We start from the raw sequence: 17,452 nt of genomic DNA, 5'->3' as shown, positions 1-17,452 counted from the left end.
GAATACTGCAGACTCTGCTCAGGTTTCTGAGTACTGCATACTCTGCTCACAGAATTCAGCATGGATTTTCCGCTTTACATCTTGTGTTGCAGTTACTGACAGGATAATAAATTATTTTCTGGTCCAGAAGTACCCTGCATGCTGTAGACCCTCAGAAAACTTTCTACAAATAAAAAGCAGAGTTTATGCTTTAAAAGGAAATCACCGTGTTTTTAAAGTAATATAGGTGACTTATCTGTCTTTGGCAGGCTACAATTCAGTTCCTACTAATAAACATGTCTTCTTACTGTGCATGTTTATGGAAGTTAAACAGATAACTTGAGACTTGAAAGAAACAAACATTTAATGTGTATTTTATATGTATGGGTGTAATGCCTGAGATTTGCTTTAAAGTCCTCCAGGGGACAGAAGTCCCCAGTGGCATTGTGGTGATTGGGGAATGACACATGAGACAAACTTGAAATGTTGATGTTTGTTTAAGATGGTTGTTGGGCCCATGGGTATTTATTATACTGCAGTTTCAGCTTTTGTGTGTGTGAGTGCAAATTTCTGCAACAAAATGCTTATGAAAGGGAGTGGTACTTTTGCAGTGTGGATGTCGTGGCATCAAAGGAAACTAAGGGCATCCAGAAAAAAAAAGCCAGTGGGGACATTTCAGTGAATATATTTATTGCTTAAGTGTGCAGGAAGGATGGAAGGGCGGGAGGGACGAAAACAAAAGGATGTTTAACGTATTGGTTCATTATTTCCCTGCTCATAATTCTGTTATTCACATTGTTTAGTGTACATTTTTTGGCTTAGTTTTGTGTGTGTGTGTATGTGTATTTTTATAAACTTCCTACCTGTTTTCAAAGCACTTTTTAAAAATTAATTAATTTTAATTGGAGGTTAATTACTTTACAGTATTGTAGTGGTTTTTGTCATACCTTGACACGAATCAGCCATGGGTGTGCATGTGTTCCCCATCCTGAACCCCCCTCCCATCTCTCTCCCTCAGAGCACTTTTAGTGCAGTTGTTTAATGGAGTTCCTGCATGTTCAGCACCTGAGTAATTGTTCAGGTGCTGAAGCAATAAAGTATACTTGATCGTAATTTCTACTGAGGAGCATGCCTTCACTATTAGAAAGGCTGTGGCCTAGGTGAGGGCAGTGATCGTGGTCCCCTCAGGGCACATGGAGCTGGAGGGGAGTCTTTGCATGTGGTTCAGGTCCTGCTGTTTATATAGAATGATGATCTTGGGCAAGTGTTGTCACACTTCAGGTCTTCAGTTTCTTCATCTGTAGACTCTGAAGAATGGGTAGAAAGTTCTTTTTATTAACACAGATCAGTGCTTCAGAGGCCCGTCTTGTGCAGAACCATGGAGCTAGTTGACATAGAGTTGTGAGAGGAAGATGCCAGGTCCTTCATCTACTTGTTGGGGCTTCCCTGGTGGCTCAGACGGTGAAGAGTCTGCCTCCAGTTTGGGAGACCCAAGTTTGATCCCTGGATCAGGAGGAATCCCCTAGACAAGGAAATGGCAACCCATTCCAGTATTCTTGCCTGGAAAATCCCATCTGGCCTCAAAGAGTTGGACACAACTTCACTTTCACTTTCACTTTCATCTTCTACTCATTGTTCCATCTCCATCACAGAGGAAGAGATGTGGTATATGCAGGTTTTTGCTTGATGTGCTTTTGCTTGCGTTGCTTCTCCTTCTCAAGCATTTGTATTTTAATCTCTTACATTTCATTATGACAATCTGGAATAGATTTATATCCCATTAAAGTGATCTTGTCTGTTCACTCATCCAGCAGTATCCCTCACTTCCAGAAATTGTTCTCCTTGTTTTTGATGGCCAGTATGCCTAGTTGTTTTATACCCGAGCACTTAAATTCTGTCTGCAGAGGCCAGGTAGATAACAATGGTGAATCAAGTCTGTTGTAAATTCTGTTCTTTTTTGGTATAGTCATTGTTACTTTTCACTTCTGCAGCTTTCAGCCTTAATCTTGGGGCCATAATAGAAAATAATGGGGGTTTTGGCTGGCTGGAAAGCTCATGACCCTTCTAAGAGGGTAACTACTACCTAATTCCAGCCGATTATGTCCTTTGGGCCCTGTGTTGCCAGCTTTTCTAAATGTGCAGGAGAAATATCGTTATGGGCTGCCGTTTTCTGGTCTGTTTTATTTTTTGTGGGGAGACTACATTAGAGCCTGTTCTTAATAAATGGTTGAATGGGAAATAGGTCTTCAGTTAGTATTTCTTCAGTTCTTCCAGCTCTGTTGTAGTTGTTCGGTAGGTAACATCTCTGCTGAGGATGGTTTCTTTGTGGTACCTGAGCAAACCTGGTGTCCTCGTGGGAAAGGACTGAGAGTATGTGGCAGGTAGAACTGGGAAGGCTAGTCTTCCTCTGTGTAGCCCAGGTTTGGCCATGTAAGGTCAGTAGATTACCAAGTGTCTCTGTTTTGTGGCAACACTTAGATTCCTTAAATCGAATAATTTGCCAGCAGATATGAAAAATCTTACCCATCTAATGTATTTCTTAAATTAAGGCATGCATTTTCCTCTAGTCGATCTTTTATTCCCTTTGAACCCTTCTCCCCTCCATCTCTTCCTCTGCTTCTCATTCACAGCATGAATTTGTGGCTTGTCCATGGTGTAAAATATTCCAGGCGTTGTGTTCATATAGAATCTTGTAAAAATTATGAAATTCAAGAAATGCATAATTTTGTCAACATCAACCCATAAGATACTGAGAACTCATAGTAATATATGTATGATATAAAGGAATGGTTTTATAATGCTCACTTATTTGGATTTTACGTTATATGTAAATCATAACACTATAAAGGAGATTGAAAAAACACCTTTGGGCAGAATTCTTGTTTTTTGTTTTCTGGAGCACCTTTATAATGTTATGAAGCTGTTCTAGTCCTTAATTATGCGAGATTGCTTACGACAAGGCAACCCTGAAGAACGATATTAATTTCTGGAAGTTATTTCTATTGGCTACAAGTCCCTTGCTCTGACATTATTGTAATATAATTGTTGTCTAGGACGGGATCTTCAAAATGAGCCTCTCTCCAGATGGGACCCTCCTTGCAGCCATTCATTTCTCAGGAAAGCTAAGCATCTGGGCCATCCCGTCTCTGAAGCAGCAGGGGGAGTGGACTCAACACGAGCAGGTGTGTCTCTCGATTGTCATTATTCCTAGAATGATTCTCGCGTGAGGGTGAGTACTGACCATACGGATTTCATTTTTGTGATATTTTACGTTTATTTAAAATGTGGCTCACAGCTATTATTTATTCTGATCATTCCTAAGCTGTCCTTTGTTTAAAATATTATCACAGTAGCAGGACAAATGTGCAACAGAGCAGCACTCCTTGCTGATACTGATCTGTAGAACGGGACACTGTATCCTGAGTGTCCTCTGTCCACTGAACTCTGCATGTCCCCTGCCTCCTCATTCCCCACATACAGAATGGAGATGTTAATTTTTCAGCAAAAGTTAGCTAATATCAAAGATTCAAAAGGTCATTTTCTTCAAAAGAGTTCCCCTTCTTTCCAGATCTTGTAGTTCCAGTAATCCTGGGCCTCCTTCAGGTTGAAGGGAGTTCTCTTTACTCCTAAGGTAGTTAGAGAAGATACAGAGAAAGATAGAGCTGTTCAGCTTTTTAGTGTCTGGAAATGACAGGGATTGAGAGGTAAACAATTGAGTTGTTTAGGAACAGATAGAATCAACATCTATTGTAATCTAAATCAGCATGGGCAGGTGAGGTCTGCTCGTCTAATGCCATGTGTTGTGATAGAATGAAGATTTAAGAAAGATGCTTTCAGGTGCCTGCAGCTTATGTTATAAACGGTTTAATCCTCTGAGGATCATTTTGTATGTCAGCCCTGTGAGTGTTGATTCTCCTTCCCTCGTATCTGCATGCCCCTTTCCTAGAGGAATATCCGGCCATCAGCTTTGGTGATAGTTTTGTGATTCTGGATAGAAATCTATTCCCTGAAAGATATGAATAGATCCAGGTCTTTCTGTTAGCATTCTTTTGAATTTTATTTCATCAGAATGCACCATTGAAAGAATTCTTAATGAGCAAACAGCATTTTGTATTTCTCAGACTAGAGGAAAAGAGAAAGGGCCTCTACATTTTTGTACTCTTTCACAGACTTTGTTTTTGCTGTTTTTTTTCTCTTAGAAACAATTTTAGGAAGATTTTTTTCCCTCCCTAATTCCTCATTGTGTTGAATTTAATTTGATCTCCACATCTCAGCCACTCTCACTTACTGGATCTAAATTTGCTCTAAAATAGAAGAGATCTTCCTCAGTTTTCAACCTCAATAACCAAATACAGGGACATTCTTTCTGTCTCTTGTGAAATGAGAGCTAAGTTGACTTATATCTTCTCTCTAGAAGTGAAGTGAATCAGCTCCTAAAACTTTGTTTAATATGTTCAGCTGGGCTCATCAGATAATTGATCCAGAAGGTACCATGTATTTTTCATGGTTATCAATGTACAGTGATGAAATATTTACCTTTCATTATTGGAATAGACCCTGATGTTCTATTTTATGTGGGAAATTTTACATTTGGGCAAACTTTTTCTTTAAAGGTGAACACTGATTATTAAAGTCATTTATAAAAGAAACATTGATCGAGTTCTGAAGCACACTTCATATTTCATCTTTTGAGTATCCTGGAATGTCATACATATTGAATAAGCACTATCTTAAAGAAATCCATTAGTATGCTCTTTTTTTTTTTTTTTTTAATTCTGGATACTTTTTATGCTTGCAAAGATCAGTTGCATCTGTTGCAGTCTTTATTGGCACACATTTGAATTTTTAACTGGTTAGACATTTTAATCCTTATTTGCCAATCAATTTCATTATAATTTATTACACTTTAGCTCATGAATGTTATTCATTAACTTTTTATAATGATTCTCTTAAAAACACAAAAATTGTTTAAGAATCTTAACTCAGGAGTGAATAACTTTGAATATCTCAGTGGTTTGGAATAGGTCATCAGAAAAGTAATGTGAAAAAAACGAAGGGACTTCAGAAATGGCCACAGGGATCCACGGGAGGGGTGAGTTCAGGTCAGGAATTCGCCTGTGGTGTTGTCTTAGGGAGAGTCTTTTGAACAGAAATACCCCGAGAGTTTAGAAGGCAGTTCGTCAGGAATTGCTGAAGCCCGGTGTTTGTGTCGTACCTCTGAGTTTCCGCCTCACCCCTGTAGCTCTGATTAGTGCCCCTCATACAGCCTGTGGACAAGACGGTACGATGATACAGCACCTCAAGCTAGTTGTACCTTTTATTATAATTTACACATTTTGGGGGCTTATGTATCAGTTTCTTTTTATTTGCTTGGTATAAATTACCTCCTTTGGATGCCTGAGTAAACTGGAAGAAAGAGGATTTAAGACTCACAAAACTGAAAACCACGGATCTTAGTTGCCATCACCAGGGACATTTTCAAGTAGTGGGGTCCTTTGCTGAGGGGTCCGTGGTTTAGTGATGTCCCTGGACCTGATCCTACCTTTGGAGCCTTTCTCACTGCTGCTCAGCACGTCCTCATTCCAGAGTGCGGCCCCTCACAGGCTGGGGGCTGCCAGCGCCCCCCTTGACGGCTGCTGCTCAGCACCTGGAAAGACTCTAGCTGAACAGGACTGAATCTGCCCTCTGAGACCCCTGCCAGTGCTAGCTTCACAATAAATTCTTGTCCAAAGTTGAGAACAGGGAGGGCATTTAACCGTATCCATTCTGAGGTTATGGTTGGAATACTGTAGAGGCTCCTCGTCTGGTCATTATGCTGTTTACACCTGCTCCTTGAACCCTCCTCTCCTGCTCCCTATTTTTGTCTAACCCTTTTCTGTTTTACTTTCTGAAACTTCATTCTATCAATAAACAAGTTGCTAGGAGGCTTCAGCATTTTTACAGAGCATTCTGAAATAAATGTATCAAGTTTACAGAACTCAGTAGGATGGAGGTGCAGGTATGTAATAGTCTTGTAGCTTTTATAAAATTAACTCTAATTATATATATTAAATAATAGCCTCTATGCACTGAGCACTTACTTTGCCTTAGGATTTTCAGCAAGTAGGCAGCAGACCTGAGGTTTGGTTTCATGCCCCTTTGGCTCTGATGTCCATGCTCTTTCCATGACCATGCGAGAAAATAAATATATTTTTAAAAGGTGAGAAAAACCCTATTGGTTAAGCTTTTTATCAGGCTTTATTTATTTGATCTTTAAAAGAAGAGAGACAAATTCTTTTTCTCAGTGCACTTAATACAGCTTTCTTCAGCCTTCTCAGATACATTGAATTCCAGAGCCGTTAATAGTTAGTGTGTACCAGATACCAGAATAAGTAACTGAGAAAGCCTCTCGCTGATAAACCCTTGACTTTACGATGGATATCTACAGTACTTCTGACGTGGTGACATGAGGTGAGGGTGTTAGCTGTTCAACAAAAGGAGTTTGAACAATCATACCGTGTTTGAGTCTTTCACCTGTATCCAGGGGATTAATCGCATTGGGTATTGGACATTTTAGATTTGGACTTGAATGTCTGGGGACAGTGACTAAAATCTAGTGTAGCAGTCAGATAACAGAGAACAAGCTAGTGGTTACCAGTAGAGAGAGGGAAGAGGGGAGCAGAAAGACATGGGTAGGGGATTAAGGGGTACAAACTGTTATGTATAAAATAAGCTGCAAGAATATATTGTACAGTGTAGGAAATACAGCCAATATTTTATTATAACTAAAAATGGAGTCTAACCCATAAAATTTTTGAATCACTGTGTTGTACACCTGTAACTTAATGTAATACTGTACATAAGCAATACTTAAGCAAAAAAAGTCAAATAGTGCAGTCGAGTAAATGTAATAAAACTTTAATGTAACCATGCTGTATAGAGTAGGTTGTCACTTATAATAAAGTTCAAGTATTTGAATCTATACTGAGTCCTAGAGTAGAAAATGTAATAAAGCACAGTCCCTTGCCCTTAAGACATTCATTGTCTTGCAAGGGAAATTATTAACAAATTAAGAAAATAATGTGTTAGTATTTTGCTTCTTTTGGTGGTGTTGGTGGGGGGGATTGTTGGGAGTAAATGGTGTTTGTATAGTAAAGCTTGGCTGTCAACAGCAATTTTATTTCTTTTGTTTACTTCACAATCTTATTAATCAGAACATGCTTTTAGCTCATTTTAAGAGATGGGAATAGTGCTGAAGAAAGTTAATTTAGATTGCTAAATGTTAGAATTGATGTTCCACTTCGACTCAGGTCCTCTGACTTAATAGGTCAAGCCTGCCCCCCCTGCCACCCCCCAGAGACTCTTCTTACAGCACTTACATGTAGAAATCCTGACTTTAAGTGGGAAAGTTGGGTGCTAGCTAAGATGTTAATGGGAAACAAGGAGAGACAACCCATGTGATTTCTATGAATGGCACCTGGAGTTGTGTGCTTCATCATGTAGAGATAACTGGGAACATGAAAATACTAATGTACAAGAGGTATAGTGGAACTTCCCTGGTAGCTCAGACAGTAAAGCATCTGCCTGCAACGTAGAAGACCCAGGTTCAGTCCCTGGGTTGGGAAGATCCCTCAGAGAAGGGAATGGCTACCCATTCCAGTATTCTTGCCTGGGGAGTTCTATGGACCGAAGAGCCTGGCAGGCTACAGTCCATGGGGTCGCAAAGAGTTGGCCATGACTGAGTGACTAATACTTTCACTCTTGGACTTTTTCATATTGTCACTTACCAAATATGTGGTGTTATTTTGTATATTCATCCCTGACTGAAAATATTGAAAAATGCTTAAACAACTGAAAAACACTTCCAACAGCTGCTCTTTTTTCATTTGTCCAGCAATAGTTGAGTGACCTTGGGCCAGGTTAGGGCAGGCTTTGGATTTCTTTGCGGCTTCTCTGGGAAAGAAATGGACAGCCAATTAGTTTAAAATGGTGCATGTAAGGTATGGAGACTTAGTGTATATAGTATATGGGGACTTATACTAAAGCATAAGACTAGTATACTGTTCACCTACAGTGTACTAAAGTATATATACTTATAAGTACTATATACTTATATATGTACTATATATATACTTATATATGTATTAGTTCAGTTCAGGCACTCAGTCGTGTCCGACTCTTTGCGACCCCGTGGACTGCAGCACGCCAGGCTTCCCTGTCCATCACCAACTCCTGGAGCTTGCTCAAACTCATGTCCGACAAGTCGGTGATGCCTTCCAACCATCTCATCCTCTGTCGTCCCCTTCTCCTGCCTTCACTCTTTCCCAGCATCAGGGTCTTTTGCAGTGAGTCATTTCTTTGTATCAGGTGGCCAACGTATACTGTAGTATATAAGACCTTATATACTAAATGGTGTATACGGTATATAGGGACTTAAGGCTTCACCTTCCAATACAGGGAGTGTGGATTCAGTTCTCTGGATGGGGAGCTAAGATCCCATATGCCTCACAGCCAAAAAACCAGAACGTAAAATAGAAGCAGTATTGTAACAAGTTCAATGAAGACTTTAAAAATGGTCCACATCAAACAATCTTAAATATATAGAGAAAGTATGTGTGTGCTAAGTTGCTTCAGTCGTGTTTGACTCTCACTCTTTGAGACTCCATGGACTGTAGTCCATCAGGCTCCTCTGTCCATGGGAGATTCTCCAGGCAAGAATACTAGAGGGGGTTACCATGCCCTCCTTCAGGGGATCTTCCTGACTCAGGGATTGAACCCGTGTCTCCTGTGTCTCTTGCATTGGCAGGCAGGTCCTTTGCCTCTAGCGCCGCCTGGGAATCCCATGTAGTCAGCTTACAGCTTTACCTTGAATGTTGCCTGAGAAAAAAATTAATGTTTCTCTTGCCTGATACGGACTTAAAGTCTTTTACCAAATTGTGAATTCAGCTTGTCTGGGCCTTTATTCAAGCAATACTTTATTAGTTTTCATAATACTATGCTTTATTTGAATGAGTGTTTTCTCTGTAAAATCTAATGATTAAAGATAGTTTGGAAATGTCTATTCTGATTTACTTCTATCCAGTTTTCAGTTGATTAAATACTTTGGCTTTCATTGTCAATATGAAAATCCATCTGGCTAGAAATCTGTATTAAGTTTTGTTCATGTTTAGAATATATAGTAAAATTGCCAAAGTGATTTTCATTTCCAACATTTCCCATATGTTATGTTTATATATTGACATCTCATTTTTGGCCTTAATTTTTCTCTGAAGTTTTATTACTTGTTTGTGCTTCCTTAGATGTAGTAGATATAAGACTTACCATTTCCATTTGATTTTATTTTCTCTTTGACACGTAGTAGGTGCTGGAGTAATTTTGTGAAGGGGATGAATCAGTGAAGGATAAGTGGGAAGATGATAGTTCTTGTGATTAATCGGGATCTTACCCACAGCTGTTTTCACAGCTTCACTAGACTGTCAGTTCTTTGAGAAGAGACACTGAACACATATTTCTTTCCTGAGATCTAACAGAGGGCTTGGCATGTTAAATACTGATAAATGTTTGTGGAATGAATAAACATTTAAAGGTTACTTTCATGCTATGATGACAGGGTCTTTGTTATGTTTAGCTTCAAGCCATTAAAAAAGAAGTCAACAAATAAAATCCTTAAATCTGAGAAGACAGATTTAAGCCTAATGCATTAGCCACAATAGCCTTTCTGTACGAAATCTGTAACTGTATTCTTGGGGCATCCTCCTAGGCTGTTTTCAGGCATATGGTAGCATGTCATACAGGGAAGAGTGATATGGAGGTTGCTTCTCAGAACATATCAACACAGTACTGGGAGTGAGTGCCAACTCTGTACTTTCGTAGAGGTCTTGGGAGCTTGGTGATCCTGTCCTCAAAACAACAGCCTCCGGAGTTTGTGTCAGATGCTGTAAAGCAGAGCCAGACCATGGTTCTCACAGATAAAGTCCTTGGGGTTCTAGGGTGGTAAGTTTGGGCCAGTTTGAATAGTACGAGGGGAGCAGTGGGAATGTCACCTTAGAAAGTGGTGAGGGACAAGCCATCAGGATAATGGTCTGGCAGGTCACCTCTGCCTGAGGCAGAGTTAAGTTTGGGATTTTGTTTGCTCTTCTTTCTTAAATATACTGTACAGATAATTCTATCAAACTCCCACATATTGTAAAGTTGAATGCTTAGTTCAGACATGTAGACTGAATTGCTATGTACTCCTAAGATAAAGATACAATTATATATATACCTCAAAGAATTTAAAACAGGTACTCAGACACAGTACATTTTCATACATGTTCACAGCAGCCACAAGCTGGAAATAAGCCAAATGTCTATTAATAGAAGGATGAACAAACAAATTGTGGTATATACATGTGATAGAATATTATGCAACCATATAAAAGGAAAGAATGTGAATTCTTAGGTCAATCTTGGGAACATTATTATAATCAAAAGAAGCCAGACACACAAGGTTACCTATTGTTTGAACCCATTTATACAAAATATCCAGAATAGGTAAATCCGCACAATCAGAGGGTAAAATTGTTGATGGCTGGGGAGAAGGGAAAAGCGAAGCAAAGGTGCAATGACTAAGCGGTTTTATTTTGAAATGATAAAAAGGTTTTGGAACTAGATGGAGGTGGCAGAACACTGTGAATGTACTAAATAGCACTAAATTATTTGTTTAAAAGTGGTTAATTTTATGTTATGTTCGTATCAGCTCAATGAAAAAATGATCTCATTAATCCTCTTCTCCCCACAAACCCCCCAAACAAAAGGAATGCGTAGAATTAGAATAGGATGCCTGTTGTCTTGTACTTTGACCTTTTTTTTTTTTTTTTCCTGAATAAGGCTAGTATTTCCCTACCTGTGTCCTCTGCATGCTGTGTTCTGTGACTGGAATGTGGTCCTCCGTCCATTTTCCACATCCAAGTCTTATCCAGCTAGAAATGTATACAGCAGCATCAGGCTTTCTTTGTTCCTCTTCACCTCCCTTTATCTTTCTCAATGTACGTGTGCGTGCTCAGTGGTGTCTGACTCTCTGCGAACTCCTGCCACCCGCCCTCCCCCCATGGACTGTAGTCCACCAGGCTCCTTTGTCCACGGAATTTTACAGGCAAGAATACCGAAGTGGGTTGTCATTTGCTTCTCCAGGGGATCTTCTCAACCCAGGGACTGAATGCGGGTCTTGCCTCTCCCACAGTGGCAGGTGGGTTCTTTACCCTTGCACCGCCTGGGAAGCCCTCATCTTCCTGAAGCCTGTATCCAAAATCGTCTCTTCATCCTTTGAGGACCCCTAGCACTCTTATCTGTAGGTCTTTTTTGGGGCAGTTACCAAATTTGACCTTGGGTTATAGTTATTTATACCCATTTATTAGTTATATCCTTGAGTATGGGGCCTGTAATGTCTGATTTTTTTCTTTTCACAGTGTAAGCACACAGTGTTCATTGGCTAAATATCAGAAGAAACCACACGTTTGAGGAGCCGTGGGAATATTTGTACTATGCCAACTTAATTTTTCTATAACTTAGCCATCCTAGTTAGAACTCAGTGATCCAAAAGATTGATGAGTTCATTCCCTCATTCAGCATTTAGCTGCTGTGACAGGTGGGCCCTGACAGAGGGTGGGAGTACAGGCACCACAGACACAGACCTGGAGGCAGGGGAAGAGATCTTCACCTTGTTTTTAGCGTGGGTTTCACAAGAGGAGACACCTGTTGTTTAAACAGTCTCCATGGAACAGCCTGGTCCCAGAGTGTGGAGCTTGGCTCTTTTGACTCTGTACTACTCGTTGATGGTCCTCTGGCTCATCTCTGAATTCTGAAAGAATTGAAAAATGCTTTGAGTTCTGAAAATATTTCTGCCAACGAGATGGCTTCTTTTCTCACAAGAGTTCTTGTTAAATTTCTCTGTAATCTGTACATCTTTTAATTTACCCAAAGCTGAATCATAATTATTGTTATTTGTGGGGCTTAAAGTTTGGAAGTGTTGCTCCATACTGCCCTTGTGTCCTCTAGAATGTAAGTGGGAGGCTTCCGTGGCATCACATAAACAGATGCTGGCGGGCACCTGTGCTGTCATGGAGGTGCAGCTGCTGATTCGGAGGCATTGAAAGCTTCTAAGGTGCCTTATAAATGGTCAGATAATGATCTTAATTTAGTTGATTATTTTCTGTAGTACATACCTTATTTTAATTTTTTGAAACTTAATCTTTTTTTTTTTTTGATTAAGTAATCTAGGACAATCCATTTCTTTCCCTAGTATCAGATCAGATCAGATCAGTCGCTCAGTCATGTCCGACTCTTTGCGACCCCATGAATCGCAGCACGCCAGGCCTCCCTGTCCATCACCAACTCCCGGAGTTCACTCAGACTCACGTCCATCGAGTCGGTGATACCATCCAGCCATCTCATCCTCTGTCGTCCCCTTCTCCTCCTGCCCCCAACCCCTCCCAGCATCAGAGTCTTTTCCAATGAGTCAACTCTTCGCCTTATATGACAACTTTTTTTTTTTTCTGATAAGAAGTATATCTTCTGTTCTCAGGGACCACTCATAGTGACTTGTCACAGTAGAGGAGAGCAGAAGGTACTCAGGCTGTGGAAAAGAATGCCGGTCTCAATACTGTAACGTATTAGCCACTGATAATTTGGTAATGAAGCATACAGGCTTATTCTCTTGCATTAGATGAAAAATCACATATTGACATAAGGAGAGCCTCACTTTTTTTTAGGCTTAAGATTTCAGATAACCCCCAGCTGATATTTTGTTGTCCGCCCCCGCCCCCCATACTGTTGTGATTCTGGAGGTTATGGAATTAACAGCGGGCCTGGGAAATGTCAGACAGTGGCTTAATCTCGGTTGTTTTGTTATGTTTGAGAGATAGTGATGTGTCCTGACGTTCACAAAAACGGGCATGACATTGTCTTGCCATGAGATTAGACAATGCATATATTGAATTTGAGGATTGCCTGGTTATATATATATATATTTTGATTTAGTAGATATTCAGTCATAGAAAGTTGGAAGTGGGATTAACACGAAAGTTGTGGGGTCCAACCTCAGAGCTATAGGAGCTGAGGCCTGAAGGGTTGCTCAGCTTATGAGCAGGGTAGCATTTCCATCCAGGCCAGTGTTTTATTCACAACAGCATGGCTGTTCTCCTCCCAGTATGCGTGTGTGTGTGTGTCTGCGCACATGCACAGAATTGTTAGTGTAGTCTCCTTTCATTTGTATGAATTACATTCCTGCTGTCATTGTTCTTGCTATTTTCTTCATTAAATTGAGTCACAGTACTTGCACGTGTGCATCTTCAGTGTACAAACAATTGCTCTTCAAGATCTTGGAAAGATATTTCAACTAGGTGTCACTAAGATCAAAGGAAAGCATCATTTCTCTTTTCTGTTGAAACAGTCCAAAGTTCTTGATGATGTTCTTATAATTTTCTTACCTTGTTGAACAAAGAATTTATGTGCCTGTGTTTCAAATTCAGCCAGGCTATGATGACCTTAATCCTGATTGGAGACTCTCTACTGAGAAGAGAAAAAAAATCAAAGGTGAGTTGTATGATGTATAGTAATTAAAACCTTAAGAGACTCTTCATCTTTAGTAAAGGTACATATGATAAAGAATATGTAGGGGGAAGAAAATTCTTTTTCTTTCTACTATTCTAGGTTCTCTGGCTGGGACCTTATAAAATGGGGTTGACAAAAGATAGATTAATAAGATCAATAAGCAGAAGTTTGTTAGTGTGTACTGTGAGTTGATACATGGAGTAACTCAGAGGGTTGATTGGAAATTGGGCTTATATAGCATCAAAGAAACAGTTTCTAGAGAAGTGTGAAGACAAAGGAAAAGTAGTTGGGATTTCTCAATTCAGTTCAGTTGCTCAGTCGTGTCCGACTCTTTGTGACCCCGTGGATTACAGCACTTCCCTGTCCATCACTAACTCCTGGAGCTTGTTCAAACTCATGTCCATTAAGTCGGTGATGTCATCCAGCCATCTCATCCTCTGTTGTCCCCTTCTCCTCCTGCCTTCAATTTTTCCCAGCATCAGGGTCTTTTCAGATGAGTCTGTTCTTCGCATCAGGTGGCCGAAGTATTGGAGTTTCAACTTCAACATCAGTGCTTCCAATGTACTAACCAGGCCGGACCCTGTTTAGCTTCCAAGAACAGACAAGATCGGGAGTGTTGAGGGTGGTGTGGCTGTAGGCTGGAGTTTCTAGGAGTGGCAAATACGTGGGGAAAGTAATGGGATATAAGCACTAGTTTGTGATGTAGATTCCTTTGGTGCTGTCTCTGGCCTCATAAGAGTTGAAATTTGTCTCCAATCATGAACTCTTGTTCCTCCTGGCAGAGGGTAAAGAGAACAACTTTGTACATTTATGTCCTTTGTTGCTGGTGTTTAGTTGTGAAGTCGTGTCCAACTGTCACCCCATGGACTGTATCCAGCCAGACTCCTCCATCCATGGGATTTTCCAGGCAAGAATACTGGAGTGGGTTGCCATTTCCTCCTCCAGCGGATCTTCCAGACCCAGGAACTGAACCCACGTCTCCTGCATTGGCAGGCGGATTCTTTTCCACTGAACCATCAGGAAAACCAAAATTTATGTCCTACTTTTAGGCAAATAGAGGACAGAGAACTTTTCTTGTATCTGCTGCTTCTTCCTTGCCTCCAGCCCGAAATAATCCTTACGCCAAAGTGGCATATTTTGGGGTGGCATATTCTGTCACCCTGCATATAAAAGTCTCTAGATAATTCTGCTTCACTTTGGAGGGAGCACTAAGATTTTGTAGAATGGGGACAAGGCAACAGATCCAACTTCCTGCTGCCCAGGTGTTACTATTTCATGTTTTCCCAAGGCCAAGTCAGCTGTGTCAGGCAGCATGGCTCTCCTACCTCAAGCCAGCATAGAGACGGCAAGTTCACAGGTCATACGTGTGGTCCTTTGTAAATAAGTGTGCAGGAGATCGCAGAAAGGGATTTCTCAAAGGGGAAACTGAGCAGTTATTGCTGAGGCCGGGCTGAGCATGTGGTAGATAGTAAGTAATGAGAGATTGGAGGGATTTTTTTTTTCATATATTTCCCATGTCTAAATTATTATTTTTTAGTAATGAGCAATGTTTTATAAATAAATAAAGCCTGCATTATTTACAGTTAATTAGATGGCAGTGGCACCCTACTCCAGTACTCTTACCTGGAAAATCTCATGGACGGAGGAGCCTGGTGGGCTGCAATCCATGGGGTCGCCAAGAGTCGGACACGACTGGGTGACTTCATTTTCACTTTTCACTTTCTTGCATTGGAGAAGGAAATGGCAACCCACTCCAGTGTTCTTGCCTGGAGAATCCCAGGGACGGGGGAGCCTGGTGGCTGCTGTCTATGGGGTCACAGAGAATCGGACACGACTGAAGTGACTTAGCAGCAGCAGCAGCAGTGATTATTTAATTGGTAGATGAAAACTGAAAACAGAAATTTAAAAATAAAGAGTTTGACTAATCAGTTCTTTTTTTTTTCTGGTGAAACTCCCCTAGTTCAATACTTCTGAATTTTTAAGTGTCTCCTATAAAATGAATCATAGTTACCAGGCTTCAAAATCTTTATTAAATTATGCTTCTAATTACGTTTAAATAGCTTAAAAGTATTGATTCATTTATATCATCTGTCTTGTTCATATATTCACTTTTGTTAAATAATCATCCAAAATACTCATTTAGAAAAACATTTTTGAGAAAACAATTTGTCAAAGCAGAAGATTGACAGTATATTTAAATGATTTGCTCTTTTTCATCCCCCTTTATGTTAAGCTGTAAGCTGAGGAACATTGATTTTCATGTTTTCTTGGAATTCCTTATTTATATAGATTGCTTTAGGCTTAAATAGGAAGAAGATGTTGAGTTATTATAGTCATTATTTTTTAATTAAAATAATGGATTATTCTAATAGAGTTCATTTCCTATTTTATTTTTTACTTGGCCATGCTTCATGACTTCTGGGATCTTTGTTCCCCAGCCAGAGATCAAACCCAGGTCAGGGCAGTGAAGGCACTGGGTTCTAACCACTGGGCCACCAGGGAATTCCACTAACCCATTTTGCTCCAATGTTTACATATATTTTAAAGTTTATGGTTTACTGTTTTATGTATTACCTTTAAACCTCATCAGATTGTCAGTGGAACAAGCAAGGTATGTGAAGGGCAATAAAATCAGAATAAATATCACACTATTTCCTTTTGAATGCCTCAGTTTGGTGAACCACAATTCATTTTTATCTCCCCCCACCCCACCCATTTCTTTACTGGTCTTGAATGTGTTTTCCTCTTTCTGAATAGCTGTGGGTGTGTGTGCTCAGTCGCTCAGTCGTGTCCAACTCTTTGCGGGCCCCATGGACTATAGCCCACCAGGCTCCTTTGCCCGTGGAATTTTCCAGGCATGAATACTGGAGTGGGTTGCTGTGCACTTCTTCAGGGGATCTTCCCGACCCAGGGATCGAACACTCGTCTCTTATGTCTTTTGCATTGGTAGGCAGATTCTTTACCACTGGTGTCACCTGGGAAGCTCCAGTTGCAAATGTAGGGAGAAAAATTCTTTTTCCTTCTACCCTACTAGATTCTGAAATCAACTAAGACCCAGTAAATTGGAGTAACAAAGAACCGATTAATAAGGAAAAAAGCATGCACTTTTACTTACTATGTTTTAGGGACATGGGCGCCTTCACAAGGAAATGAAGACCTGAGGAAGTTAAACCTGATCAGTGTTATACTAGGTTGGATGAAGAGTGGGAAGGTGTGGAAAACCTTGACAGGACATAGGTTCTGAGCTCAGGATAAGACTTAGCAGCTTGTCTGTCTGTTTTTCCCTGCCTTCCTCTGTCTTTGGAGATAAGGATGCACCTTTTCTCCAGGTGTAGAGAGGGCACCTCCCACATGAAGATCTTAAGACCTGCTCCAGAGGAAGGTCGGCGTCCTTCCTTAAACCTGCCATTTATCAGTTTATCTTTTATTTATCTTTTGTATGTTGAAAATGGTGATATGTCTGTGAATGTTTTTCATTTTTTGAGCAGAAAGGCCTTAATATAAAACTTTGGACTTTGGCATATCGGTGGCATTCAGATTTTTGTTAAATAAATTACCACTTTGTATCTTATATTGAACTTCCCTGGTGGCTCAGTGGTAAAGATCTGCTGCAGTGCAGGAGACATGGGTTTGATCCCTGGCTTGGGAAGATTCCCCTGCAGGAGGAAATGGTAACCACACCAGTATTCTTGCCTAGAAAATCCCATGGACAGAGGAGCCTGGTGGGCTACAGTTCATGGGGGTCACAAAAGGGTTGGACATGACTAAGAGACTAAACAGCAGTCTTAAATTTGAGTCAAAATCTGAGTGACGACTTACATTTTATTCTTAGTATTTGTCATACCTTTAGGGCTCAAATAGGTTTTAAAAATTGATTATTGGACTAAGTGTGTTGTATGTAACC

General features: G+C 40.3%; 1 protein-coding gene across 5 annotated transcripts in view; it reads left to right on the top strand.

Annotated features, from left to right (window-relative positions):
• The window catches only part of NBAS (NBAS subunit of NRZ tethering complex), a 329,576-nt gene that overhangs the window by 70,335 nt on the left and 241,789 nt on the right, over positions 1–17,452 (top strand). For all 5 annotated transcript variants that reach the window (XR_015135793.1, XM_086323557.1, XM_086323555.1 and 2 more), the window contains exons 12-13: positions 3,033–3,161; positions 13,467–13,530. Coding sequence is in view for 4 of the 5 variants with exons in the window: in XM_086323557.1 (XP_086179683.1) it covers positions 3,033–3,161; positions 13,467–13,530 (193 nt within the window). In the remaining variant the exon portion in view is untranslated. The remainder of the gene's footprint in view (positions 1–3,032; positions 3,162–13,466; positions 13,531–17,452) is intronic.

The sequence above is a fragment of the Bos grunniens genome, chromosome 11 (assembly GCF_055505025.1).
Source record: "Bos grunniens cultivar Pamir isolate PY7600 chromosome 11, Bosgru_T2T1.0, whole genome shotgun sequence".
NCBI lineage: Eukaryota > Metazoa > Chordata > Mammalia > Artiodactyla > Bovidae > Bos > Bos grunniens.
Note: the sequence above shows the minus strand (reverse complement) of the source record. Positions and strands in the feature narration are given on the sequence as shown.